Here is a 25,562-nt window from a genome sequence, read left to right on the forward strand (position 1 = left end):
TTACATGGCTGTTAAATATAGAGTTAATAGCATGTTCATTACAATACTATAGTTCACATTCTATCTATTCTAATATTCATTGTATTTAATGAAACTTAAAACTGACAGCACTTTCTGTTTTGAGAAATTGCTGTTGTGCTTCTGACACTTTAACATTGTCCCGATCTTGCTGTCAGATCTTTTTAACTTAAGAGAAGCTTCCCCTGCTTACATCCTTTACTAATAATGTCCAGAAAGCTGTGTGTGTCAAAAACATATTTAGTTTAACAGAAAACAAACACAATGTTTTAATGATGATGCAGGAAGTTATGTTTCAGCCACAGGAACAAAAGAGGTTACCCTGAGTAAGATTTGGAATTATTACTGCTTTATTAATCATAGAGGCTAAATTGAAAAAGCGAACATTAAGCAACAGTTGAACATTGTAGCAGCGGGATTAGGCGAATGAACAATAAACTGGGTGACTCCACACCATGCATTCAGCTTCAAAGAACAAGGACATCTTCTGAACTATATGTACGTCTGGAGGTTTAGTGAATGAACAGTTCTTTGCTCATCTGTTGTTGGGATTGACACAACAGCGTTGCCAATGATTTTATGGAAACCAAACATAAATTTGGAACTGCTGAGGAAGAAAAAAAACTACTGTGAAGAAATAAACTGAAAAAGAACTACTCACAGAAAAGATTTTTAAGGACATAATGTAGGTCTGTTTTATTTTTCATGTAGACAGGTCTGATATTTCACTGCAACAGATGGAGTCTTACAAATCAAAGTTCACTTTGTCACTTTAGCTTTATGGAAACAAAAAAAAAATCATTCTTCTCCTGAACTCTGCTTCTGATGTTGATAAAAGAAATCACACACATACACACTAAATCAAAAAGACTTTTTTTGTTCATCACTCAAATTCCAGTTAGAACCTACATGGAGAACAAACATCAAAACCCCAGAAGAAAAGGACAATATGAAACCTTCTATGTGACACGCCCCGACTGAAAACAGCTGAAACCAAAACAAAAAAAAGGAAAACGAGATAAAATCAAATGTCACTCTTAACACATGGTGGGTCAAATCCCAAAACATTTTTTTGTTACCTCAATGTTGCACCCTAATATAGGAGGGGGTTTGGTGGGATGGTGGAAGGGTTTCAGGTTCAAATAGAATTTCACACTAAAACAGAATTCACAGCATGTTCCCATCAACCAGACAAATGTTTGTTTTTGACGTGGATAACTTGCTTTTCTCAGCCTGACATTCTGCATCATCTGTGACATCCTCAACAGACTGAAGAAAGATCAGGCTTCAAGTTTGTTGGCAGTAACAGTCGTAAACAAAAAATACACTGAATGTGTCCAGTTTAATGATTTGCCCCCATTATGGACTGAAGGATGAGAAGGGGCAAAGCCAAAATTCTGTTTTAGTGTTACCCTCCTCTTAAATAGTTGTTATGTAAAAGAGATGTTGCCAAAAGTGATGTTTTTTTAGACTACACATAGTTTCTGCTTTGTTAATTTGAAGATGTCATACAGGGAAGAAAGTGAGAAAGAAGCATGGTGTCTACTCTTTGTGTACTCGGCTTGTGTGTCAGTGTGTAAAAAGAGAAGATCTTTTTTTCAGTTGATGGGTGTCCCAACTTTATCTGCAGGGCTTTGGGGTGTTGAGAGAGGTTTGGGTTAAGGTTGGCCATCAGGGCAAAGAGTTCAACAAATCCTGCAGGAAGAGGTCTGGGTCTGCAATTTCAGAGAGAAGACCTGAAAGAGAAACATAAGATACTTCACGTTACCATTCACATCACCAATAAGAACTGACACAAAGCATCAGAATCTTTCAGACCTTTACTTTCATATTGAGTAGTTATGAAGTTCATCATACTGACCTACAACATCAAAGAACTCTGACAAAGACTCAGCGGGCATGAGCTCATCCTGGAAGGCTCTGAGCACGCGCTCTGAAGCTTCGTAGATGGGCATGTCGTTGTGACGGACGTATTCTGCCAGGGAGAAGGACCAGCCCCCCTCTGTGTTGCTGGTGGGTACTTTCTGTGAGGCCACAGGGGAGAAATGAAAAAGATTAACGGAGGTTTACAAACCAGAAATCAATGTTTTATTATATGTATTTATCATATGCTGAGCTAACATGAACAAATAAGACCATTGTCTAACTTGTCTGGATTTTGACTTTTTCAAAGGTTATAATTCACCTCTTTGTTCAGCAATTAACTTAAAAAAAAACATATTTACACTTTAACATTGATAGTTAAACTGGCTTGATAACTACCCTATATTGTAAACATGATAAATAATTCTCTCTGTAACAGAAAACAACAAATAACTGGTGGAAAATAATACAATATTGAACAATTTTAGTGGTATCAGGTCAGATTTTAAATTGCTGTGCATTACTCACCCTGAACATGTCATAGACAAGATCCACCAGGCCCCAGAAGAGAAGAGGCGAGCGATAGACTGCATATTCCTTTGGTGCTTTATCTGTGAGTCTAAAAATGAAATAGGAACATGATATAGAGGTTGGAACCTATTTTAAAGAATATCAGAAAAAAACATGTTCAATATACAGACAAAGTAATCATAGTCTGGGATCAGGAACTGAAAATTTGTATCGACACCTTGGCATGTCGTATTTTTGTGTATAAGAAACATCATTGAAATATTTTACAGCTGCTATTTATAACCATTCTAAAACTGAACTTATTGTTATGAAAATAAAATTCACATGGTTTTCACCTATTCATATCCCACTACAATTTGAATCAATCTAATTAATTAATTAATCAGTTTAGAGTTTTCAAGAAAAAGGCACGAACACAAATAAAGGTTAAGTCCTTACTTGTTGGTGAGGACTGCCGAGACTTTGCGGGTGTGTGCAGTGACCAGAAGTCTTCTGAGGAAGTATAACCGTGAAGTCCTCCAGCGCTCTGGTGGCATGATGTGCATGGCCAAAATGGTGAAATAGTGCGGTCCTTCAACGTCATACGAGCCCTCCACCCATTTCTCACACGGCTGCTCCTGGAAACTCTGCAGGTTTTTCTCCTCCCGGGATGTGGCCCTCGTCCTGCAGTTAGTGACAGAATGAAAAGGTGAGATATGCGTCAGAAATACTGAGTCATTCCAGCTGGATGTTGATCAATGTCACAGGTAAAACTTCAAAAGTGGATTTTCTGCAATAGATTTCAAACCAGAGGGTACGTACGTATTGAGAACGTAGAGCACAGTGTGGATGATGTAGGGAATGAGGTGGATGTTGCTCTCTCGCCCTCCTCCTCCTGTGTCCACACTGAAAGACTGCTCTGTAGCAAAGCGGAGGAACAGCAGTTTGGTGTCATGAATGTTGAGTTGGTACGTTGGCTCCCGCTGGCCTGTGCACTCCTGCAGATATGTGTTGTGCCTGGACAGAAGAGAGAAATCAGTTAGTATCTTTACTGTGAACAAAATGAAATTATTTTGTTTATATTTGTGAGATTTTTTTTTTGTTCACCTTGCTAAACACGTAGCAAAAGCTGATTCTGGCACATGTGGCCCCCACACAGGAAGCAGTCCATTGCACTTGGTGTTGGCATTCTGGAGAGCAGCACTCTCCCATTCCTCTCGCCCACGAGCCAGCCTAACCCAGAGGACAAAGAAAATGCACCGATTAGAAAATGATACATTTCATTTGCTGAAAAATATTTGAAAGAGTATTTCAAACTTCAAAAGGTACATGACAGCATAAGTTGATACCTGACAGCTGCCAGATGGCAGTCATAGTGGACTATGTTAAAGTGCGACACAGTGCTGTAGCCCTGCTGCTTGCGAGGCTTGTTTTCAAAGTCATCCAAGGCCACACGCTTTGTAAAGGTGTAAATACCCAGGACTTTGGTTGGCTAGAAAAAAAAGACATGAAATATGTTGATTCATCACAGTATGTTTGTTCTGTAAACAGGAACAAGAAAGGAGATTGCATCATCTTTGTTAACACTACTTTTCTTTAACACAACTTATTGCCAGATGTAAAGAAACCAAGTGATGTGTTTATTTATAGTTATGTGGCACTATGGTTTGAAATGTGACAAAAAAACTAAAACTCTTTTTCAATTTTCACATCCATGTTGCAAATTCTTCCATTCTATCATCAGTTTATCAACTGAATTCAGTCAAAGGCTGCCAGCTACAGGAATTAATAAATAAATAAATAACTCTCTTTGTACCTGGAACTTGTAACCCTCTCTGCAGATACAGCAGGTCAAGCCCGGCTCCTCTATAAGCTCCTCCATTTGCTTCAACAGTGAGGTCTTGGTCACCACTTGACCCTTCTCATTGGTCTAAGAACAAAATATAAATGCAAAAATGAACAATAATAAACTTAGCTGTGTGAATGCAGCAAAAGGAAAGTAGCAGACAAAAAACTGATAGATTTCTTTAAAAGGGGGAAAGGTATATAGAAAAAAAGGAGACATAAGAGAAGAAAAAGTACCGTCATGCCCAGTGTTCCAAGAGCCTTCTGTCTCATGGCCATAGCCATACGCTTCTTCTCAGCTCTGGTTTCCCTTCGGGCTGCTTCAATCTTGAGGTTAACATCACTGTGTTCCCTCAGTGCCTCCAGAAGGTTCTCTGCAAGCGTACCAATGCCTTCATCACTGGATACCTGCTCCAGCTTGTGCAAGTTGGTTATGGAATCTGTGCCTATCAGCACCTGAACACAACACACAGAGACGTCCAGTCAGGGAAGGTCATTAGCAAAAATTAGATGGTGAGATTTTAAGCTGAGAAAAATGTTTCCATGGCCTGTCTTGTAAGTTCTCCTCTATAAACAGAAATAATCTGAATAAAAAGGGGCTCCATAATGAATACCTGTGTGGGGGGATGCTGGGTAGCTAAACCCCGAAGCAATCTGAGAATGAAGGGTAGAGCTGGCCTGGAGAGGAACTTCTTCCAGACATCTGCATCCAGGCTGAATAGAATTCAAAACAAATGGTTTAGATATTCAGACTGGAAAATTATTTAAATGTTTTAACTTTTCAAAGACCATCTCTGTGCTGTGAAAAACCTACTTTTTGGCATTTGGGATATGTTTCTTCATGTAGTCCAGTGCATTCTGAGTGATGCCTTTCTGAAGAATGAGATCCTTCAGTTGATGGCCGTTGCTGTTATTTTTGATTCCAGCAGCAATTTTGCAGAAGCAGTCCAAGAACACTTTGTCATCTGCACTGTGCTCCTCGTCATACCTTGGGGGACAAAGGCAGGGGTCACATCAAGTTTGATCAAAACTGCAGCTACTCTGTGTAAAGGTTGAAGCGGCCACTGTACGTCTTAAGTCCTGGATACAATCCATTCAAATATGTGCTGATTTAGAGAAAGCTGAGCAATGCCTACTTGTCAAAGCTGCAACAGGGTTTAAAGCGTTCCACCAAAATCCTCATCTTCTCCAGTTCACCAAAGGAGAGGTATGGGATGATGCGCAGCAGACCCTGGAGCACACTGGGGTTGGAACGCACAAATGGGGTGTTGATCTGGTCTAACAACATGACCAGCTGATCTTTGTCTCCTGTCAGCAGCAAGTTGCCCTGCAAAGAGAAACCAGACCCAGTTTGAACTAAGGAGCAGCACAAAATATTTGTGGCTTAGATAATATTTTGTTGTTAGCAGGTCGTTTAGTTCTTCTTTGCACAGATGAGTAAATCTTCTCCAGATTCCTACCTTGTCCTCAGAGATCTCAGCATTGGCTTCATCCAGAATGATCTCCATGATACTCAGAACTTGCTCTGCTATGGAGGCTCCACCACTGTCTTTACTCTCCTGTTCTGCCACCAAAGCCTTAAGGAGAAAGGAAAAATATCAGAAAGAGTATTTGACAACCCTAACAAAGGAGAACATTCACAGTTTGATCAAAACCTGTTCAGGATGGCTCTGATATTAGAAACTGTCATTGAATTATTTCTACTTTCAAGACATGTCTGAAGACTCATCTGTTCAGTGAACACTTGTGCACTTAAGCTGACTCTTCTCCTCTGTCCTCAGGGGTAAAATGAGTCAAAGGTCTCAAACCCAGCTCTTAGAGAATATTCAGTACTGACTATTGAATGTTGTTGAATGCTGAGCTATACAGTTGCAGTATTTAATAGTGGTTAGTTATGGCTACATTACTCCACATAGGAGTAAGAAAAAAAGCTTCTTGTACCAAATGGCAGCGCCTGCCACCAAATAACTTGTAGCACTTTGTTTCACTAACTAAGGTTACCCCTTCTGTCAAAATTCTTGTTTGTGTTGCTCATCACTTTGGACAAAAGTGTCTGCTAAATGAAACTGTAAAACTGTAGAAATCACTCACCAAGTTCAGAGTTCCCAGCATGACGTTGAGAGTGTTCATCTCTGGTTTCACCAGCTGCTGCCTGTTGATCTTCACCTTTACACAATAACTGAACAACTTCAGCAAAACCTGCAGAGGAAACAAATGACCAAAGTCAAACCTGCTGTGTTACTTAAACGTACATAGGCTGCTTCTGTGAGAGCATTAACAGCAACCCTCCTTAAATCAAGACGTTTTTATGCAGCATGTTAACAAGTTACTTAAAGGATGTTTAGTTGGAAGGAAAGAGATGTCTCACAGTTAGTAGATGTCTTCCTTGTTTGAAATCTTTGATTCCTGACAGCCGGTTGAGCATACACTCCAGTCCTCCGCACTGTGCCATGACCCCTGCCATCTTATAAACCTCCTCATCATCCTCCTCCTCATCTGCAATGAGATTAGATGAAATTTTCAAAAAATATGGATGCGATATTGCAAGTTAATGTCTTTCTGTTTTGTTTTGTTTTATTATTTTTTATTGGGGGAAAATAACACAGGCCTTTGTGATGGAACAGATCATGTCCTTGAGGTTAATGTCTCAGGCGTTGGTAAAAAGTCAATAGTCAGACACAAGGGAAAATTCAAAAATATCACATAATGTAGTTTTTGGAAATCTTACCTGTGGTTGAGTCCAGAGACTCGATGAATTCTTCAGTGGCGTCACCAAGCAGACCTCGCATGCGGTAGATGATTCTCATTGGTTCACCCTTCAGAAAGTAAACAGAAACCATTACTAACAACAATAGTTGTTGTAAGATGGATATATTAAGTGCTGTACACATTTATTACCAACCTACAAAATTTCAAACAGTCCAACAGAATTTTAGTAAAACTCATAAAGACTCACCTCATTTGTAGGGCACCAGACCTTCTTGTAGACTTCTGCCACTGACAGATCCAGGCTGATGATTTTGTTGTTTACCAGGAGCTGAGGAAACAAGTCTGGCATTAAACAGAGTCCCAGCTAAGGGCTAGCCTGGTGAAGTCTGGCACGAAAACAATGCACTGTTGAGGAAAAAACAGCACAAAATAAACAATCTTTTTTTTTTTTTTACCTCCATGCCACTGTCGTCTTCAAGAAGTGCCACCAGGTCACAGTCTTGGCAGATCTTGTTCTTGATGTCCCTCATGAGTGGGCCAATACCAGGCTCATTGCTGCTGTAAGGGTTTCCTGGCATACGACCCTGCAAAAAGTCCTCCTGCTGGGGGTCCTTTTCCAACGTGACAAAAAACTCTGTCACCTCATTCTCCTCCTAAAAACAAATGTGAAACAGGCTGATGAAAATAAATGTACAACTCTATTTCTGTTTTTAACACTTTATTTATACATTTTTTGCAGAAAGTTTTTGTTATAATACACCAAGAGAAAAAGACTCACAGGATAGATGATGCTGCACAGTCTCTCAAAAATGAAAACTGGTGTCCTGTAGTCATCCAGGTTGTACCGCTTGGCAGTCTCTATGCACACTGCCATGAACGCTTTGGTTTCAGACTCTGTGCCTGTAAACACAACAACAATGGAGTACTAATGTTATAAACACACAAGCAAGGATACTGGGGGGGGGGATTCTAAGAACATCCTTTGAAAACAAATAGAGTTAATTCAAGCAAAAAGTATAGTGGAAGTACATCTTGTAACAAGTTGAAATCTGTCTTTAGGAACGTTGGGAAGTGCAAACCTGTTGTCATGTCTTCAAGCATTTCAAGCAGCATGTCTTGAGTCTCGTCGATGAGCTTGGTGCGCTGCACCACCAGTTTCCTCAGGCACAGGTAGCCATTGAGCACGGTTCCAACCAGCCGGCTTTTGAAGTGACGCTTTATGGACTCAACCTCGACGAACGAAGAAAGCAATCCTGCAATGGCACCAAAAAATATTTGAATAATTCAAATGGTCAAAAAGACATATACATTCACAAAGACATTTGATGTTTAGTTTTTCCTTTTTATGTATTTTCAAAGCTGTACACCACAGTTTCTACACTGTCCTGTTTACTTTCAGACGCAGTTAGGAATGGAATTAACATACCAGTCAGACTCTTGAGGGCATAGCCTTGCTGTAAGTCTGTGCTCAGTGTGGCCTCTTCCAGAGCCAGCAGATTGGCTATTTCCTGAAAAGGAAATTGAAAATAATTCAGAACTCTTTTGACTCATGATATTTGAATAGAATATTAACACATAGCTTGATACTGACATTTGAATAAAACCTCCAACCATTTGTTCAACAAAAGTAGTGATACAGAGCAAATCAAATGCGATCATAGCCATAACAGAGGAGAAAAAAAGACCAGAGTAAAACATTTGAATTAAGGGTAAACTTCTATCAAAGGAAACTCTACACATAAATATTAACTTGAAACAAATCATGTTACATCCTATTACCTTGGTGATCAGGTTGCCAATGTATGGTAGGACTCCACGGGCTGCAAGGTAAACTTTCCAGTGTGTTGGTTTGATCAGCTTCTGATAGAGACTCAGGTACTCCACTGCACACTCTCCAGCGATGCTCAACTCATCAAGATAACTGAAAAAACACAATGAGTGTTACAACCCACAAACTCAGGTCTATGGTCGGGATCTAAGTGCTTGTATTGCACTTGTATTGATTCCTCCATAAAGAGGCTCACATAGCTCCTCATTTTCATAATAATAATAATTAAATTGTTTTTTATTTATATAGCCTTTTCTAAGAACTCAAAGACACTGTACAATTGTTAAAATCATCAAAAAGTTCTGATGATGTCCTATATCTAATAAAAATTCATTAAAATCTAATATTATATGGCTTAACCTCACAAGTACTTTTTCTGTTAAAGATTTATACCTGGTGAGCAGGTCCAGAACTTGTTGCTTGCGGCTGGGAATTGTGGTTAGGGCCTCCACAATGGTGCAAGCTGCCTGTCTGGCTGCCTGGGTGGCTGGTGTGAAAAGAACCTGCAACAAATATGTGATCACACAATTTAATTATCAATGGAATTGGTGGTAGATTTGTACATGAACAGTGCTCCTATAGTCTATTTGACCGTCAAAAAATTTCACACTGCAAATCATCCATCAACTCCACATCCACACACTGATAGCAGACATGGGAGCAGGCAGAGGGGACTGAGTGCAGGAGCTGGGATATTAAATCCCCTGATTGAAAAGAATGGCAAATTTACAGTTTAACCATTTAACTAATCAACTTTTGAGAAGTTACTGCAGACAGAAAAATACACATTTACATGCAGGGTAGTAATGACACTTGCAGCATGTTGTAACTATAAATGAACCGTTACCTGTCGCAGCCAGTTGTTATGACTCAGTTTGAGCAGGCGAGGGAAAAGGCCTTCACCTTTTCTCGACCTCATGAACTGCTTCCACTTCCACACGTACTTTTCCATCAGGTACTGCCTTCGCAGCTCAGCCTTCCCCTGAGGCTTTGGCACAGTCTCCTGGCCTGTTGAATCGAGATACACTTAATCATTAAAAGCTGTTTTCCTTTTGCTCTTTTGCATTGGAAGAAGAAAATGACTTTGATTTATTTGTTGTATCTGTATTCAGGCACAGTATTAACCTCTTGCGGGGAGACACTTTTTCCAGGCCTCATAAGATGCTTTAGGGTCCTTTTTGAGCCAGAGTTGAGCCTGGGCATGGATTTCATTACTGTAGGGTTTGACTGTTGTCAGGGACTCAACTGCAGCATCCTGCAACAAACAGAAAAAAATGTTGCTGTGTAAGGAAATGTTTGTTATAATGTAAAAACTGAAAAACACAGTGCAGATACTCAGTTGATTCATTTTATGGGGAATATAAGTATATTAAAATATTTAATGAAAAGTAAGTAGTTTTTGATTTTTTAAAACATCAAGTTCACCAGCTTGCAAGTTCAGGTTTTTGTCAATATCTTTTTCTTTTATTTTTAACTTCAAAGAGCCTCGCCTTATGGTCTTGTCACTACGCTGCATCACTTTCACACTTGCAGCCCCCTTAAGAAGAAGAAAACCAGGAAAAAGCAGTGATTTCACAGCACTATTGCAGCTCATTTACCTTATTCTTCTTGCTTGTGGGAGCAGGCGGCTTGATCAACTTTTGCAGGATCCTCAGGCACATCAAAGTGATGTTCTCCACCACTACTGGTGTCTTTATGTTCACGGACATGAGGAACAAACTGAGGGCTGCGTTGATGAAAAAAGGGAGAAAAAAAGGCACAAGATGGTATTAGATAAAATATTGACCATAATCACTCATTACGATAAAGAATAAAATATTCAAAGTATAAATCCAAGCATCAGGGTCAGAAAAGAGATCACAATATCCAAGGAAACACTTTGGGCTGAACTTGTCTTTTTTCACCATGTGAGTGCTTGTTAATCTGTAGTGTCATTAAAAGGCGGTTCAATGCCAAAGTAAAAATCTGAAAAAGCTTATCAAACCAAAGCGCAGGCTAATTCTTATTAAACACAGCCCCTCAAACTAAAACGCCAAATAAAAAGCACCATCATTGAGTTTTTCAACTTAGCTTACCACAACGCAACCGCAGCTCCCAGCACCCTCCCTCCTTTGAAATGGAGTCTGTCAGGAGAAGCATTTCGTACTGCAGATTGCTAACCTGTTCAGAAAAACAAAAACATCAAGCTCAAACCAGAGAAAAAAATCTTTCAGTAAGTTTAACCTGCTTAACCCAGGTGTTCTGCTGCTACGATAAAGAGATTTCCAACCACTTAAATGAGACTTTTTGATTGATTCATCCATTCAATAAAAATTATTTGGATTATTTACAACTGCTAGTAGGATGTACATGACTACAAACCAAGTCAGGATTGGCCCAGTGGCCTTTGAGAGCAGCCGAAACTTTGGCAATAATGAGGTCGTTCATCTGTTGGGTAGCCTCAGGATGATCTCTGAAACACAAAAATGAAAGGACAACAAAATCGACATTAACAGCGCAATTATTTGCTATCACAATGGTGGAAACAAAAGAGCTGAAAAGTAAACAAGACTAAAGATTCTCGGTCCAGGGTCACAACATATTTTTTCCTTGCGATCCTTACACAACCCTTTTACTTGAATCGAAAAGCAAGGGGGATATACCTGGTGAGGAGACAGACCAGCTGGCGCACCTCTTCTCTCATAGCTGCTGTACCTCGCCGGAGGTTATACTCAAACAGCTCACGAATAAGACCCTGGAGAACCAGGATCTGCCGCAGAGCTGGGTTAGTGGCCAGGGCACGCAGCAGTGTGATACAGTGGCCAGTGACAGCTGAGGCACAGCCGTAACACTTTGTTGAGGAGGTGTGTCCACAGCCAAGAACTGAGAGGGCACGGTACTGGCTGGCAGTGAAGGTAGGCTGGTGAGTGCTGCTGCTGCGTGATGACTTGGTGGCAGCTTCTCTCTGCTGAAGATCATACTCCAGGAGCTCTTTGCGAGATGCAAGCACTTTCTGTAATCGTAAAGACAAAGCAAAAAATTTAATTGGAAACAGACTGAAACAAAGACTACCATTAATTCAAACTAAAATATTTCTTCTGTCACCTGTATGATCTTGGAGAGCTCATCAAAGGACGTCTTGCAGTCTCCACTGTACTCCTGTGCCAGCTGCTGAATATATCTGTTCACATTGGCTGAGGATGTACCAAGTCCTGCACCAGCTCCAGTGTCATCCTGAGAACAGAAAATGGTAACAAACGGTAACCACTAGCATATCAAAGCAATTTCCCATATACATTAGCATCAAGCCAGTGCTGTTTTTTTTATATCAAATTGTTAATTTGGAAGCTTTATACCATGTTGAAAGCATCGAACATGAATCTCCTGTGAGACAGTAATGTACAATTCTTTGTGGGTTCAGTTCTTTAGTAAAACTTCAAGCAGAAAATCCTGAATTAAGAGTTTTCTTGGGAAACTGTTACCTAACTGCTAAGCTAAGATAGCTGCTGCAGACTAGCCGACGTAAAGTCCGGCAGCTCTGGCATAGTGTAAAGAATCAATAAGGGAATCGTTAAGCACAAAGGCTAACTTAGGGATGCACGATATTGGATTTTTGCCGATATATAAAACCCCTTCTGGCCGATACCGATAATCACAAGTTTGTTTGTTTTTTTCACTGTAAAGAAAGCTAAGTCTATCCTGTACTGGAATTTATATGTTACTCTTATTGTGACAGTCTTATTTGTTTAAGAAACACACATAAAACAAGACAAAAAACGTTTGATTTTACCATAAATAAAAAAAGTATTATATTTTCAAACTCAAGACATTCAGTATTGAAATAAAGAAAAATAATTTCTCTAGATCACATGAACTTTAAATGTACAATGCATTTTTAAACATAACCAAGTTGCATTTTATTTTTTTCAGAGCTACTGTAACAACCTGGTGACAGACACAGAGCTCTGCAGTGCAAATAAATGAAGTGCTACATTTTATTTAAGGAGCTTATTTTTCAGATGGAAAATAATAATAATCCTAACTGAATAGCACCTTATCGGCTGTGCTTATCAGCAGAAATTTTCATATCTGCCGATGACGATAAACATGTTTTTAAGCTTTTATCAGCCGATACCGATATTGTGCCGATAATATTGTGCATCCCTACGAACAATTACATTGAAACATTTCTTATCAAATCTCAATAGGAATTGTGTTTTGATTCCCATCCCTACAGGTTCTTGTGTATTTTTTCAGTAGGAACTGTGGTCTGAAACATTTAATTTGCAACAGTGGTCACAGAGCTTTTCACATAGTAAACTGATACCCTAATCTAGTCTTACCCATGTCTTGTATCAGTCTTAAAACTATCAGTCAGGCGCTTCTTGTTACTAACCTGTGGTTTCTCTGGGGCAGCCTCGTTGACTTTAGAAAGCAGGCTCTCCAACTGTGGTCGGTGACCCATGAGCTGGTGGTAAACCCGGTCAGCTTTGTCAAGAAGTGTGTTGATGTTGGTCACAGCCTGCAATTAAAAAAAAAAAAAAAAATTCATGATAACGTTGTCCCAAAACACTTCCAATGGGCTCCAAGCCTATTTTTCTGTGCAAGGTTCTCTAAAACCGTTATGAGTTGAGTTTTCAAAAGATACTGTTTACCTTTTTCCTGTCCTCTTCATTTTCAATGGGATCCACGGCACAGCACGGTTTTGCATAGAGCATGAAGTCAAATCGGGCATACTTGCAGAAACCACAAGCGTTGCACAGGAAGGGGTCTTTCTCATCATAGTTGATAGACCTAAAGGAAAAAAACAAAAAATTTTGTAACCAACTGATACAACTCCTCAAGTTTCAATTACTTTCATTATTCTAGAAGGAGAAAAAAGCTGCTGCTTACCTGCACTTGTGACACTGATACACGTTCTCACCACAGTTGCCACACACTCCTGGATTAGCTGGCACAGAGGCACTGCAGCGTGGACACTGCAGGGTCTCGGTGGAAGCCTGGTAGTTCTCATAAAAATCAGAGAACTCAATCATCAGATTTGATGCAACAATTGGTAGTGGGAGGTCGATCTTTACTTCTGTTTGTCCTGGGGTCAGCTGGACTTTCTTTGCTTTGTGCCAACGAGCCGGTCTGAAAACAGAGTTAAGTCAGCAGTCATCTTAAAAAAGCAGAATAAACCTGAAAGGTGCAACTGTGCTGAATCTTTTGTATTAAAATGTATTAAATAATACTAAATGGATGTTACCAACACATTATTAAAATGAGAAAATTAAAAGGCATTTTTGGACATACTTGTTCTTCAGCTCCACAATAGCTTGCACAGTCCTGTTGTTGTAGTAGAGGTTGATGGTGCGGACCATTTTTGTGCGTTTGAGGTCACCAATCTTCACCGTGACTTTGCTTATGGTGTGGCTGCCGATAAGCTTGACAACCTGCTGTGTGGTGGTGTAGCGAGTGTCCACTTTGATGGATGACAGCTTTATGTTCTGGAAGATAAATGGAGGAAACACACTAGTATTTAGATTAAAGATCTTACTGTTTCCCCTGAAATTCTACTGTGCTATCTTTAAGGATAAACACCACACATTCCCATTTTCTTCCTTCTTTTTACCTGTTACTACCACCACCAAAAGAGGATCAGAGGCAGATACCAGTTTATCACATCACTGTGCCTCAGTGCATACACAGCGTTAATATTCATTGTTTTTTTTAATTGCATATAGGGTAAGCTGATCACATCCAGTTGAATTTGTGAAAGCCATGCAAACCTCTCAGTGTGTTAAAACTTAATCTGGAGGGTGTTTTTTTGTTTTTTAATAAAATCACATGTATATTAAGACAAGTAACTGTGTAGTGTACATACTGAAAAGGGAACTTCTGGGTTGTTGCAAACCAAACAGGGGTCACTCTCCAGATAGAATCCGTCAAACTCCACTAATCCTGACAGAGTGCTGCAGGGAAAACCAACAAACATTTATATACATTGTCCTAAAACTTCATTTTCCTTGCTATCAAATAGAATGCTGATGTGTACGTACTTGTAGATGTTTGAGTTTGGGTGATTTGTCAGGATATGGTTCTGTGCTCTCAGGATTTCCACAGCTTTTTGGGAATACTCCTTCAGCTGGCAAAAGAAAAGGAAAATGATGAACATTTTTTCAAATTTAAAATACAGTAGCTATTTTAGCTTGAGTTTGAGAGATAAATGTTGAACAAAATGGTGACATAAGGGATTGAGAATGAGCTCATTTAAATTTAAAGAGACAAAATCAAAAACAAGTATAATGAAAGTTACTTTGGGTTTCAACCAAATCCTTCTCTCATGTTATTCATATAATATTCTGGAAAAGAGTTTTTTTGATCCCTATGAAGGAAATTTTGTCAGATAAAACAAAAACAAAGAGTGAAATAGAGTACAATAAAAAAACAAAGATTGGACTGAAACATGATAAGTGGTGAGGGTTCATTTGAACCACAGGGGGCTGTTTTAAAGAGTGTGGTGTCACTTCTAAGGATTTTCTGTGACAATGTATCTCAATGGTTCAACCAAAAAGCAAACAGGCAAAACAACACTAAGACACTTTATTTATCTTATTAGAACATCAATTAAAGAGAGTGATTGTTGTAGTAACAGGAAAGATTACAACCTTGCAGGGCATACTTTTTAAAATACTGGGGAAATAAATGAGGACACTGAGAAATATAACTGGAATATTTCTGAACCAAATTCATATTGGCTAAATGGTTAAACTGTGCCAAATTGGCACAGTTTAAACTGCTTAAATAGTCGCTTGTGAGGTATTCAAACAAACCTTCTTCTCTGTCTGAGGGGTTTTGAGTGAAAAGTATCCAAGCAGGTCCACAAACTGGGCAGCTTTGCGGCCATATGCAGGGAGCTCAGGCCAGATGGCCCATGTCAGTTCCAGAAGCAGCTCCTGCTGAGATTTACTGGAGTTCCTACAAAGAGATTAATACATCAGCCACAGAAAAGGAATCAAGTGACAAAAATTTTTTTTTTTCTTTTGGATCCACATTCTCTCAATCGTTCTGCTCTTTAGGGCTATCGCTTTCAATCAAACTTTTATAAAAGACCAAACAAGGTCTCAAAATGAAACCAAGCACAAAAAGACGTAACCTTGTGATAACAAGACTGATTGAAAAAGCTTGGGACTTAACTTCTATGGATGTCTGTTTTGAATTTTACAGTACCTGTAGATATGAAGAGCCAAGCAGTGGGCTTGCCAGCGGACAGCAGATGAGTTTGACTCCAGCAGGAAGCAGCGCAAGAACTGGATGAGGGTTTCTTTATCAGCAAATTTGTTAAGCTGACTGACCAGAGCCATGCAAAGCTGGTCCTCCTGGCTGCTGACACCATCCCCTGTTGTCAAGCCATGAAAATGAAATCAAACCAACAACACTAGCATCTTGTTTTTCCTTAAATATTGCAGGATATTTTGGGGACTGAATGTGTATGACCCACACAACCATCGGTGCGACAAGAAAGTCTGTTCATGCCTCACCCTCTTTGTCTTTGTCCTTGTCCTCCTTTTTGCTCTTTTTACTGGAGGACTTGCTCTGTGAGGACTGGGAAGCTCCGGCCTGTCCAGCACTACCGGAGCCTCCTCCTGAGAATGACGAAGAGGAGGAGGAGGAGCTGGCCAGTACCTTACTGCCACACAGGGCGCAGGAGAGCAGTTGCAAAAGTACTGGGGAAACACCCTCATCCACCAGGAAGCTGACCTGAAGGAGGAAGTACAGAACGGCTAGGGAGAGAGGAGAAGCAGAGGGAAGAGAGACACAGTCAGCGTTTACATGTCAGCCTAAAAAGTTGGTTTCAAGAAGCAGAATCTGTTATTAAACCCGCTTACAGTCATCCTTCATGCAGAACTTCTGCCAGTTGATTGTCCTCTGAGTGGCAATTTCTGCACAAGCTTTCAGATGTTCCATCTGCACAAAGTCAAGAAGTAAAAAGTAAGTATTTTTACTGAAAAATTAAATAATCTTCAAACAAATATGCATGTAATATGAAACTAGCAGGTTCAGGGAGCACCCACCAGACTGATGAGAGTGTCATACTGTAGAGCAGAACCAGATGAGGCTGTGACCACACCAGCTCGCAGAAAGATGCCCTGCTCCTCCAGCAGCTTCTTGATGCTGCGCACATGGGAGTCAAGAGTGTGCAGATCTCGCAGCTGACGGTACTTTTCCTTTGATCCACAGATAAAGAGCAACAGCTTCCTCACCTGGCGCCTGACAAATGGTGTCTGTTGGATCATCAGATACTGGAGAGACAGGAAAGAGTTTAGTGATTATGTCGTTATTTCTTGTATGTTTACTGCTATTTAAGGGAAAAATCCCTTATATGTTTACTTTAAGGTTTACCTCAGACAGATAATAAAACCAGGAATGGTCAAAGACAGGAGGTGGGATGCGTGGATTGGTGTCCGCAATCTTCTTGATCTGATATGGCAGGCGCAGCACCATTTCAGTCAAAAGCTGGGAGTAGGCTTCAAACACATCAGCAGCATGTCCCTTAGGAGAAACAAGTCCACATTAACACTGATACAAAAAATCTTTTGAGCATTATAGATGAGATCTTTTTCTTTCTGATACCTTGACATATTGGCGCAGGAAAAAAGGGCTCATATCAGGAGGGGAGGAGGCCGTGTGTGGACGGAGGAGCTGGCTGGCAGCCACAGGCTCTTCTTCACCTTGCTGACTCTTCCAAAACTCCAACAGAGACTTCAGCACGTGGAGACAGTAGTCAATAGCACCCAAGCTGAGCAAGGCAGTCGCTGTGGCGTTAGAAATAAGTGAGGAAGACTGAAAAAAAAGAAAGAGAGCGCACCTTTTTTTAGACATTTATTTTGAATACCTGTGAAAAAGAAAAAAGTTGTCCACAAGGACATCTAATCACAGAAAGTTGTGGGATTTCAAGATGACTCCCAAAAGACTAGAGGGTTAGTGTGGAAATACCAGGATGTCTGAGTTCTGATGACTTAATATATATGAAATGAATCAATGTGGTTTTCCATGCATTTTTTTAAAACATACCTTTATTACATTAGATCACTAAAGAAAAAAGAGAGGCTGTACCTCAGAGGAGGATTTGGATCCAGACTTGGTTCGAGACATGAAGACACTGAGCAGTCTCATGATGACGAGGTGAACTTCATTGATGGGGCTGCGTTCATTCTTTTTGGACACATCCTGCAGAGGGAAATAATAGAGTTTTTTTAAAACAAACAAATAAAAAACAAAAAAAAATTATTAAGTACAGCTTATTCCATCCTTACCTTCTTATGCATGCCAAGCTCAGCAATGAGCTGTGCTAGCAGGTCATCCAAGGCACCCTTGTCCTTTTCATCCTCCCCATCCAGGTCAGAGGTCAACATGAGGATAACTTGCATGTAAGGAATGGCTTGGACTCCACCGACATTGTGGAGCTGAGAAAGGTGCTGAAGCAAGCGCTCCAGTAGCATAAGACGAACCATGTGAAGCCTAAAAAAGTACATAAATTAGAAAAAAGAAACATTTTTAGTATAAGTAAATGTAACACAGTATTATGCCTTAGTTGGCATACTTCAGCACAACACTGTTCAGCCACTCACAGCTCATAAGCTCTAAATTTCTTTCCTCTACATGGTTCTATTGTTGGCCCAAAGTGTTAAGTTACAGTGTCCTTGGTAAAAGCTGCTTGTTCAGCAAAACTTATGGTGCACCATGATTGATGTATTCTCTTCCCTTGTCTTTGGGAAGTCTGACCTGTTGCTTGTGTGGATGTCTCCCTCGGTCTCTCCTTCTCCCTCTGAGCCATCACCCTCCTGCTGGGCTGTGGTGGTACTGATGGCTCCAGTGCTGGAACTGACACTGCCTGGACCAGCTGGGTGTCCCTCTACTGTTGTGTCCCCATATGCACTGCTGCGTCCTGACACTGTACAGACAAATGTATGTAACATATATGTAATATTAATTTTGTGCCGTAATAAATTCAAACTAATACCATATCTGTAATTCTGTAAAACACAATGTTCTAATCCCAATTCAATAAGGTTTAAAATTCTGTCAAACAGAGAGAAATAAAAAGCAGGAAAGACAGGAAGAAACAGAGAAATATTAAAAGTTTTCAGGGTCAGTGGGGTTTTCTGGAATCACATACCACTGTGCTCCCCTGCTACAGAGTCGATTGCAGAACCTCCACTCTCTGAGCCAACACTTCCGCCATGCTCAGCTGGGGAGGTCCTCAGTGTGGAGCCGTCAGTGGCAGCTGTACTGCCCTCATCATCTGATGCCGGGGCTGAAATAAAAGCAATAGCTGTAACAGTAAATACACCGCGGTCATCTGGCCAGGATACGTGTTTATACTTGTGCACAATCATCAATAAAGCATCACAATACATCAAAAACACTTCACATAGGCATGTTTCTAGTTCTGCAACAAACCTGTTGTGAGAATTGATCACTAATAGTTGCTTCACATTTAAGAATGACGGGTTGTGGACAGTTACTTCAATTGTCAAACATACATTCTGAATTTTTTTTTTTTTTTTTTTAATGTTTTTTGTTTTAAAATTCTCTCAAAGCAAATATTAAGTCTTTCCTGTGAAGTCTTTTTCAAAACACCCTAAGGATATATATATATATGCCATTGAGCAGACCTAAGAATCTTTTTCTGATGACATACTATCAAGTGTTTTTTTTCCTGTTACCTGATGCTGTGGTATCTGAAAGGGTTCCAGCATCAAGTGAGGAGGAGCTTGGAGCTTGGCCAGACAGGCCAAGGCTCTGAAGGCCAAGTGCACTGCTGCTACTACCTAAAGTAGAAAAATTGTAAAATATGTAAAATGCATTGGAAGAAGATATCAGGCAAAGTGACATGTCATATATTAAGGTTTGATCTATTACTTAAGGTGCATCACTGCAAGATTAGAATGTGCTTGATGTAACAAATACTTAACACATGTGAACTCAAGCTTAGTTATTCATGTTAATTAAAAACCTAGTTTGCAATTTAAATAGTTTTGCATAAGAATAGAGTGTCTAGGAACTAGGATAGTTTTGATTATAGAGTAGTCTTGCTTAGTGTCCCCATCCCTGACCAATGCCTTCTTTGGGAGGCTACCTTTTTATGAACTGTCTCCTCACAGATCTATACAAAGCACCTAATTTTGATTTTAGACAGTCTTGGTTTCCTGAAAAAGACCGATTTGTTTACCTTGTTGATCCTGTTGAAGGCTGAGAGCAATAGCCAGCTCTACCATAGTTTCATCATCTGCATCTGGTGGAATGTCCAGCATGGGGGGGAAACCCTCAGCCCCTGCCAGCAGAGCCTCAAGAGGGGACGGGTTACCATTATTCACATTTTCTGCTGTCTCTAAGACCATAGATTCTGACTGCAAAGACAAAAAGAAGCATTTTCACAAAACCATATTAAGACAAAAGTTTAAGACTGAGGAGAAAGTTAACTCAGAGTTCTTTGCTCACCACCATCTCGAAGTCCCCATGGTCCACTTCATTCTGCTCCTGACTCTCCTGTCTTCCTTCCTCTCCTCCAGTCAGCACTGACGACTGCATTTTGTCATCTGCATCATCATCATCATCGTCATCCTTGTCTCCTGATATGCAAAATTAACAGAGTTTCAGTGAGCTAAAAACGCATATCTTCACTCGGGCATGATCGTAGGCTTTTGTTATTTGGTGAAACGTCTAGCTGTAAATGCTCCAAACATTTGGTATTGCAACTGCCCCAATTTCTTGCAGTGTATTGGCATAAATACTCATAAGATGTAATGCCCCATGAACAGTTCAATTGCACAGTCACATACAAGTTTTGATAAACGTATTCTATAAAGTCTGCACAAACTTACCCATTGGTGTGTTAGAGCGCGGGGGAGATGGAAGGGTCACGTGTCGTCTTTTGTTTCTTGGTCGAAGAACTCTGATCAGAGCCTGCTTACAAGCAAAGCTCACAGCTGTGTCCTGAAATTGGTTGAACACAGCACAGTTACCCATTGACTATCAGCTCATTTACAGCACTTCAGCTTTCGTCCTCTATGATCCTCACCTCTTAAGACCAGGTCATAAATAGTATCACACGACTGTATAATCCTCAATTCTTACATGAGACAGGAAATTCGACAGGATTCTAATCATTGTTGGTAAAATGTCTTTATTGGCTGTATTTGTCAGTAAAGAGGTTTGAACCGTGAGACAGATTCTCAAGATTTCCTTGAAGTTTATGCAATCATGATTCTAGTCAAGAATAGAGGAACTTCACTTACTGGGCACAGCAACATCTGCATGTAGATTTTGGAGGCTACATTGATATAGTCCAGTTCACACGTGCAGTATGCATGGATAATATCCACCAAAGCATTTACTGTTGCTTCCACGTGAGTTAGTCCTTGAATTGGGAATAAAAAAATATTCACAATCATTGTTTTAAAACGAGTGCACAGTGCATAAGGAATAATCTAAATACTTCAGAAACCACACATTTCCATTTTCATACTGCAGTTACCATACAGCATAATGTTGTGGTACCAAGTTCTGAGCTCACCAGGCAGGCAGGCAGGCGCCAGAAAAGCATTCTTTGGTTTAAGAGCATGTAGCTTCCAGAAGTTGTTCATCAGCTGTGTGATGAAATTACAGCTTTCACTGTCCATGTGTTTTTGCCATTCGTCTGTCACGTCTGGGGTTTGAAGAGACAATCATAAATGAGGCTTCTTGACACCTATGAGTTAAATCTAACTGTAAAAATATTCTAACTACAGTTTTCAGAAGAATTTCTTTTGACATTTTCACTAAATAATGAAAACCTGAACACAAATAAGATTTAAAAACTCACACATTGACAGGTCTTTTTTTGGAAGCAATAAGCACAAGCAGGTTGATCTCTTACCGGAGTCATGGTGTGAAGACTTGGTTTCTGTGAAATGCACCAAGTTGTTTGGTCTCATGATGGCTATGGAGCGAGCAGTGATCACCAGCCTCTGAAAGACATCAGGGTCGAGCTCTCTCCCTTCTCTGCTGCAGCTATTCAAACAATGCACTGCATTACTCAGCAGGGACTGGTCCTGGTGTGAGAGAAAAGATATAGATGCCTTAGTTCCCATAAGGGGTTCAAAAGGACAGGGACAACATTTAAGATTAAAAATACATTAGCTTAGAATTCTGTTTCACCCTTTTTATTTTTTTGTTGTTAAAAAAATGACTAAGCACAAAAACTTTGAGCAAAAATAAAATCAAAATTGTTGTAATTTATGAATCACAGGATGCTGAAAAGCAGGACCAATTTCTCTTCTTCGAAAAATGAGATGTAGCAAATACAAGCCCTAAAAGGTAGAGGACGTTTGCCCACAGTACATTTCCAGTTCATCTCAAGTCTGGCACAGAAACATCAGTAAAAAAAAGCCATTTCAGCAGCACAAACAGGGAAAGATATTGATTCAGAGAAGTGTCCTACATTAGCTCCTTGCATCCAAAAAAGTTATTTATGGTTCATCAATAGAAGAGTTTTATTTTCTAAAGCTCAACGATGTTCATTTGTTGTTTAAAACAAAAGGATGAAGTCATAGTTACTATCTATACAAATAAGGGCATGCAGATTTAATTATTCCATTCATTTGTGGTAGTTATAACTTTAAAGTTATAGTTATGCACTTCTCATTAACCTTGTGGTTGTGGTAGGCAGTTCTGCTGGTGTGCAAGCTGGCAAGGAGCCCCTTGGTTTGATGCTGCACACCAGTGGGGGTGGGCATAGACAGAAGCAAAGTAGCCAACTCCAATGCTGCAACCTTATTTTTCTCCTGAAAAGATTGAGGAAAAAAAACAGTAGACATTAAACATGTTCCTGAAGAGTGATAAAAGAAACATTGTATTACTTTTAATAGGAAGAAGGAACAGATTACCTTTTCATTGGAAGAACCCACAGCAAAGCAATTTTCCAGAGCCTCAAGAGAGCTAACTACCAACCTGAAATAGAGAATGAAAATTATCCCTGATCGGTGGGATATTTTGCCTTCAAGCTACAAATCAAACACAACAAAGAGCATATCTCAACCTGTTACAATCTGCACTGATCTAAATGCCAAAACAACACTGAATGCAAGAAGAGATATCAGAAAGCAAATGACTTTTTTTGTTAAAGTGTGAAAATGATGCATGGCATGTTCACAGTCTCAGGCATAGACACACAAACTGGCAAACGTGCACAAAACCATACAAACAAGCAGAGAAAGGGCAGTTACTAACCGGTCCAAGGTCGATAAGGACTCAGTTTCACAACTTTTTATTTATTTTTGGGAGCAAAAGAAAAAGAACAAAAAACAAAGTGTGAGGATCACAGAAAGAAACAAGTGGAATTAAATGATTCAGTTGAACATAAGAAGCATGCAAGAAAAGATGATGCCACAATAGCCATGCACTAAAGACAACCAGACCCCAGTATTAAAACTTCAAGCTTGCCCTTGTTAACTTGTACTATCTAGCTAAACCTCATGAAAAGTAAAGTAATGCTTTGGTAGTATGGTTAATATTTTTGAAGACCAGTTAAAACAGTTTTCTAGAAATACAACCCTGATTCCAAAGAAGAAACTATACACAGAAGAAGCCAAACTTAAAATATCAAACAAGGTGCAGTTAATTTATTAATTTGGTTTTTTTTAACCTTTTAATTCAAAAAGTCAACCTTAAACACTTGCTTATAACTTCACATTAAAACACAAATTGTATTGTTTCAAGCCTTTTGTTTTATTTTTGCAGGTTTTGGCTTTAAGGTTATATAAATCCAGTATTTATATTTGCACATATGTCTCAATCCTCTTTAATAAAGTGCTCAAAAAAGAATAAATATTTGTTTATATATACATAGTTAGTCAGATACCATGATGCTAAAGATACTACTGTCCAATCACCCTAGCTTTTGCTGTATCATGGTATTTCCATTATTATGAGCCAAAGTCTACCATCAAGGTAACTTTTTTTTTTAATTATGCTAATAGAGCTCTTCAAACCTGTTTATTTAATGGAGAATAGACATTGTCTATACGGCAATTTCTGCTGGCAGAGTAGGATGGTCAGTCCTACAGTGTTTTAAAAGCACACCATGTGTAAAGCAATAAATTGTCATACTATCCCACCAGTTAATGATCCTGGTAAACTTAATATTCTGCACGTGCAAATGCCAACATCCTGTATTGACATCATCAACCCCCAAGCAGTTAGCCCATACCTCTCGAGTACACTGCCACTGGTGGTTGTTGGGGTAGCTATGTCTCCATCAGAGCTGCCATTGCCTTGGTTGAGGTTGGGACTGCAGACATTGTTTACTGAAGCAGAAGAAAAGTCCTCTGGTGGATCCTCAGGCCATCCAAACTGCTCCTTGGTTTTTCCATAGATCTTGATCGAATCAAGCATGGTGACTCCAGCTGGGTCGACTGAGGCTCCAACTTAAAAGTAAAAGAAATATAAAGGCACATTGTAAACAACATGCAACATCAACATCAGAATCCAAGAGGGTGAAACACTTCCATTTTACATTTATCCACACACATTGCTGTAACCACAACTAATCAGATTTTTGCAATAAAGTAATATACATTAGGCAAATTCAATAAACTTAACTCTGCACAACCAGACAACATCTGAGAAATTCAATTAATGAAAAGGGTGCAATTTAAAGAGCGCAGTTTCAAGAAAAATGAGTGAATGGAGTTTAGGAAGCACCATTTAAAAATTCACAAGGCAGAACAACTTTAATCTTTCACCCCATGAATAAACCTTTTCAAGTGCATATTGCAGCTAAGATAAATAGAGACAAGTATTACTATCACTAAAATGTTAATCATTACTGCATTACTAGATGGGACAAGTTAAAATCAAAACAAGTCAAATATAATCATGGTTGCACATTGATGCTTACTGAAGATGCAGAGCTTCTTGTCTGCCTGTAGAGCCTCCTCTCTGGTGAAGGGGAAGTCAAACCAGCGAGCCCTGGTCAGGTTGATCTGCATGGTGCGGCCAAAAACCTCCACATAGGAAGGGGCCCTCTCAATGGCCTGGGTGCCCACTTGCACCCTCATGCCTGTCATCACCATTGAGCTGTTGTTGTTAACTGCCTCCACAGTGAATCCGCCCGGCTAGAAGAGAAACAAATTGAACTTTGTTAACATTTCCGTGTTATACGTGAATTGTTAAACAACAAAACAGTCAAATTAGCTCTGTTTCCCCCAGCATCAACGCATCATTTTAAAAAATATATTAATTGGATTCAAACTAGTGATTCATTACTCAAAAGTCATGTCAAATTGCATGATGTTCAATTAAAAGAGATCTTAATTATTTAATATAAGGTCATTGCAGTCTTTCACTTTTGTCACAGAACCCTCTTTACAAATGTACCTTTGTATTCGCCACATACATCCCAGTTGAGTTAAGTCTGTGTTTGATCTGCTGTCCATTGTAGACCTGCAGAAGGTCATTGCCTCCAAACTCCACCTCTGTCAGCTGCTGGTTGTGTTCAAAGAAGTCCACTGGGAATGTCACTTGACTGGATGTCCGGGTTGCTGAAAGTACAACTACATTAAATCATTTTTGCTAAGCGCTTTGCAGATGTTTTGAAATTTTGAACTATCTAGAAAAAATGATGACTCCATTTAAAGTGAAAAATAAACAATGCTCAGTATAAGGTTGTAGGTTCTGGCTACATTGCAATGCCACTGTTGGTTAAATGAGTGTTTGAGAAACATCCAGCCATTTGGATGCAAATGTGACAATCACATTTGCATCCCAACGGTATAACTTTTAT

At 39.6% G+C, this 25,562-nt stretch overlaps 1 protein-coding gene across 8 annotated transcripts in view; it reads right to left on the reverse strand.

The window, feature by feature from the left end:
- Window positions 1-337: 337 nt before the first annotated feature.
- Window positions 338-25,562, reverse strand: part of ubr4 (ubiquitin protein ligase E3 component n-recognin 4) — a 50,163-nt gene continuing 24,938 nt past the window's right edge. For 3 of the 8 annotated variants that reach the window (XM_074681962.1, XM_074681963.1, XM_074681959.1), the window contains 60 exons: window positions 25,157-25,320; window positions 24,678-24,894; window positions 23,988-24,204; window positions 23,009-23,041; window positions 22,666-22,729; window positions 22,429-22,563; window positions 21,657-21,831; window positions 21,315-21,446; window positions 21,037-21,158; window positions 20,623-20,734; window positions 20,240-20,370; window positions 19,971-20,148; window positions 19,465-19,569; window positions 18,915-19,070; window positions 18,521-18,689; window positions 18,052-18,256; window positions 17,852-17,965; window positions 17,369-17,578; window positions 17,138-17,287; window positions 16,810-17,037; window positions 16,624-16,702; window positions 16,276-16,518; window positions 15,965-16,133; window positions 15,568-15,712; window positions 14,794-14,879; window positions 14,619-14,706; window positions 14,048-14,241; window positions 13,646-13,885; window positions 13,408-13,546; window positions 13,149-13,274; window positions 11,858-11,986; window positions 11,416-11,765; window positions 11,135-11,225; window positions 10,849-10,933; window positions 10,372-10,499; window positions 9,899-10,028; window positions 9,621-9,781; window positions 9,167-9,276; window positions 8,725-8,866; window positions 8,372-8,453; window positions 8,025-8,198; window positions 7,724-7,845; window positions 7,401-7,598; window positions 7,193-7,273; window positions 6,965-7,052; window positions 6,605-6,732; window positions 6,328-6,435; window positions 5,697-5,813; window positions 5,373-5,563; window positions 5,051-5,224; window positions 4,851-4,950; window positions 4,474-4,692; window positions 4,208-4,321; window positions 3,741-3,883; window positions 3,499-3,624; window positions 3,214-3,408; window positions 2,851-3,075; window positions 2,410-2,500; window positions 1,880-2,042; window positions 338-1,754 (listed from right to left, as the gene is read on the reverse strand). In XM_074681962.1, coding sequence (XP_074538063.1) covers window positions 1,690-1,754; window positions 1,880-2,042; window positions 2,410-2,500; window positions 2,851-3,075; window positions 3,214-3,408; window positions 3,499-3,624; window positions 3,741-3,883; window positions 4,208-4,321; window positions 4,474-4,692; window positions 4,851-4,950; window positions 5,051-5,224; window positions 5,373-5,563; window positions 5,697-5,813; window positions 6,328-6,435; window positions 6,605-6,732; window positions 6,965-7,052; window positions 7,193-7,273; window positions 7,401-7,598; window positions 7,724-7,845; window positions 8,025-8,198; window positions 8,372-8,453; window positions 8,725-8,866; window positions 9,167-9,276; window positions 9,621-9,781; window positions 9,899-10,028; window positions 10,372-10,499; window positions 10,849-10,933; window positions 11,135-11,225; window positions 11,416-11,765; window positions 11,858-11,986; window positions 13,149-13,274; window positions 13,408-13,546; window positions 13,646-13,885; window positions 14,048-14,241; window positions 14,619-14,706; window positions 14,794-14,879; window positions 15,568-15,712; window positions 15,965-16,133; window positions 16,276-16,518; window positions 16,624-16,702; window positions 16,810-17,037; window positions 17,138-17,287; window positions 17,369-17,578; window positions 17,852-17,965; window positions 18,052-18,256; window positions 18,521-18,689; window positions 18,915-19,070; window positions 19,465-19,569; window positions 19,971-20,148; window positions 20,240-20,370; window positions 20,623-20,734; window positions 21,037-21,158; window positions 21,315-21,446; window positions 21,657-21,831; window positions 22,429-22,563; window positions 22,666-22,729; window positions 23,009-23,041; window positions 23,988-24,204; window positions 24,678-24,894; window positions 25,157-25,320 — 8,756 coding nt within the window. In that variant the 3' untranslated portion in view covers window positions 338-1,689. The remainder of the gene's footprint in view (window positions 1,755-1,879; window positions 2,043-2,409; window positions 2,501-2,850; window positions 3,076-3,213; window positions 3,409-3,498; window positions 3,625-3,740; window positions 3,884-4,207; window positions 4,322-4,473; window positions 4,693-4,850; window positions 4,951-5,050; window positions 5,225-5,372; window positions 5,564-5,696; window positions 5,814-6,327; window positions 6,436-6,604; window positions 6,733-6,964; window positions 7,053-7,192; window positions 7,274-7,400; window positions 7,599-7,723; window positions 7,846-8,024; window positions 8,199-8,371; window positions 8,454-8,724; window positions 8,867-9,166; window positions 9,277-9,620; window positions 9,782-9,898; window positions 10,029-10,371; window positions 10,500-10,848; window positions 10,934-11,134; window positions 11,226-11,415; window positions 11,766-11,857; window positions 11,987-13,148; window positions 13,275-13,407; window positions 13,547-13,645; window positions 13,886-14,047; window positions 14,242-14,618; window positions 14,707-14,793; window positions 14,880-15,567; window positions 15,713-15,964; window positions 16,134-16,275; window positions 16,519-16,623; window positions 16,703-16,809; window positions 17,038-17,137; window positions 17,288-17,368; window positions 17,579-17,851; window positions 17,966-18,051; window positions 18,257-18,520; window positions 18,690-18,914; window positions 19,071-19,464; window positions 19,570-19,970; window positions 20,149-20,239; window positions 20,371-20,622; window positions 20,735-21,036; window positions 21,159-21,314; window positions 21,447-21,656; window positions 21,832-22,428; window positions 22,564-22,665; window positions 22,730-23,008; window positions 23,042-23,987; window positions 24,205-24,677; window positions 24,895-25,156; window positions 25,321-25,562) is intronic. The other 5 variants (XM_074681965.1, XM_074681960.1, XM_074681964.1 and 2 more) reach the window with 4 other exon arrangements.

The sequence above is a fragment of the Halichoeres trimaculatus genome, unplaced genomic scaffold (genome assembly GCF_033239565.1).
Source record: "Halichoeres trimaculatus isolate MK-OKI-2021-1 unplaced genomic scaffold, fHalTri1.1 fHalTri1_scaffold_11, whole genome shotgun sequence".
Lineage (NCBI taxonomy): Eukaryota > Metazoa > Chordata > Actinopteri > Labriformes > Labridae > Halichoeres > Halichoeres trimaculatus.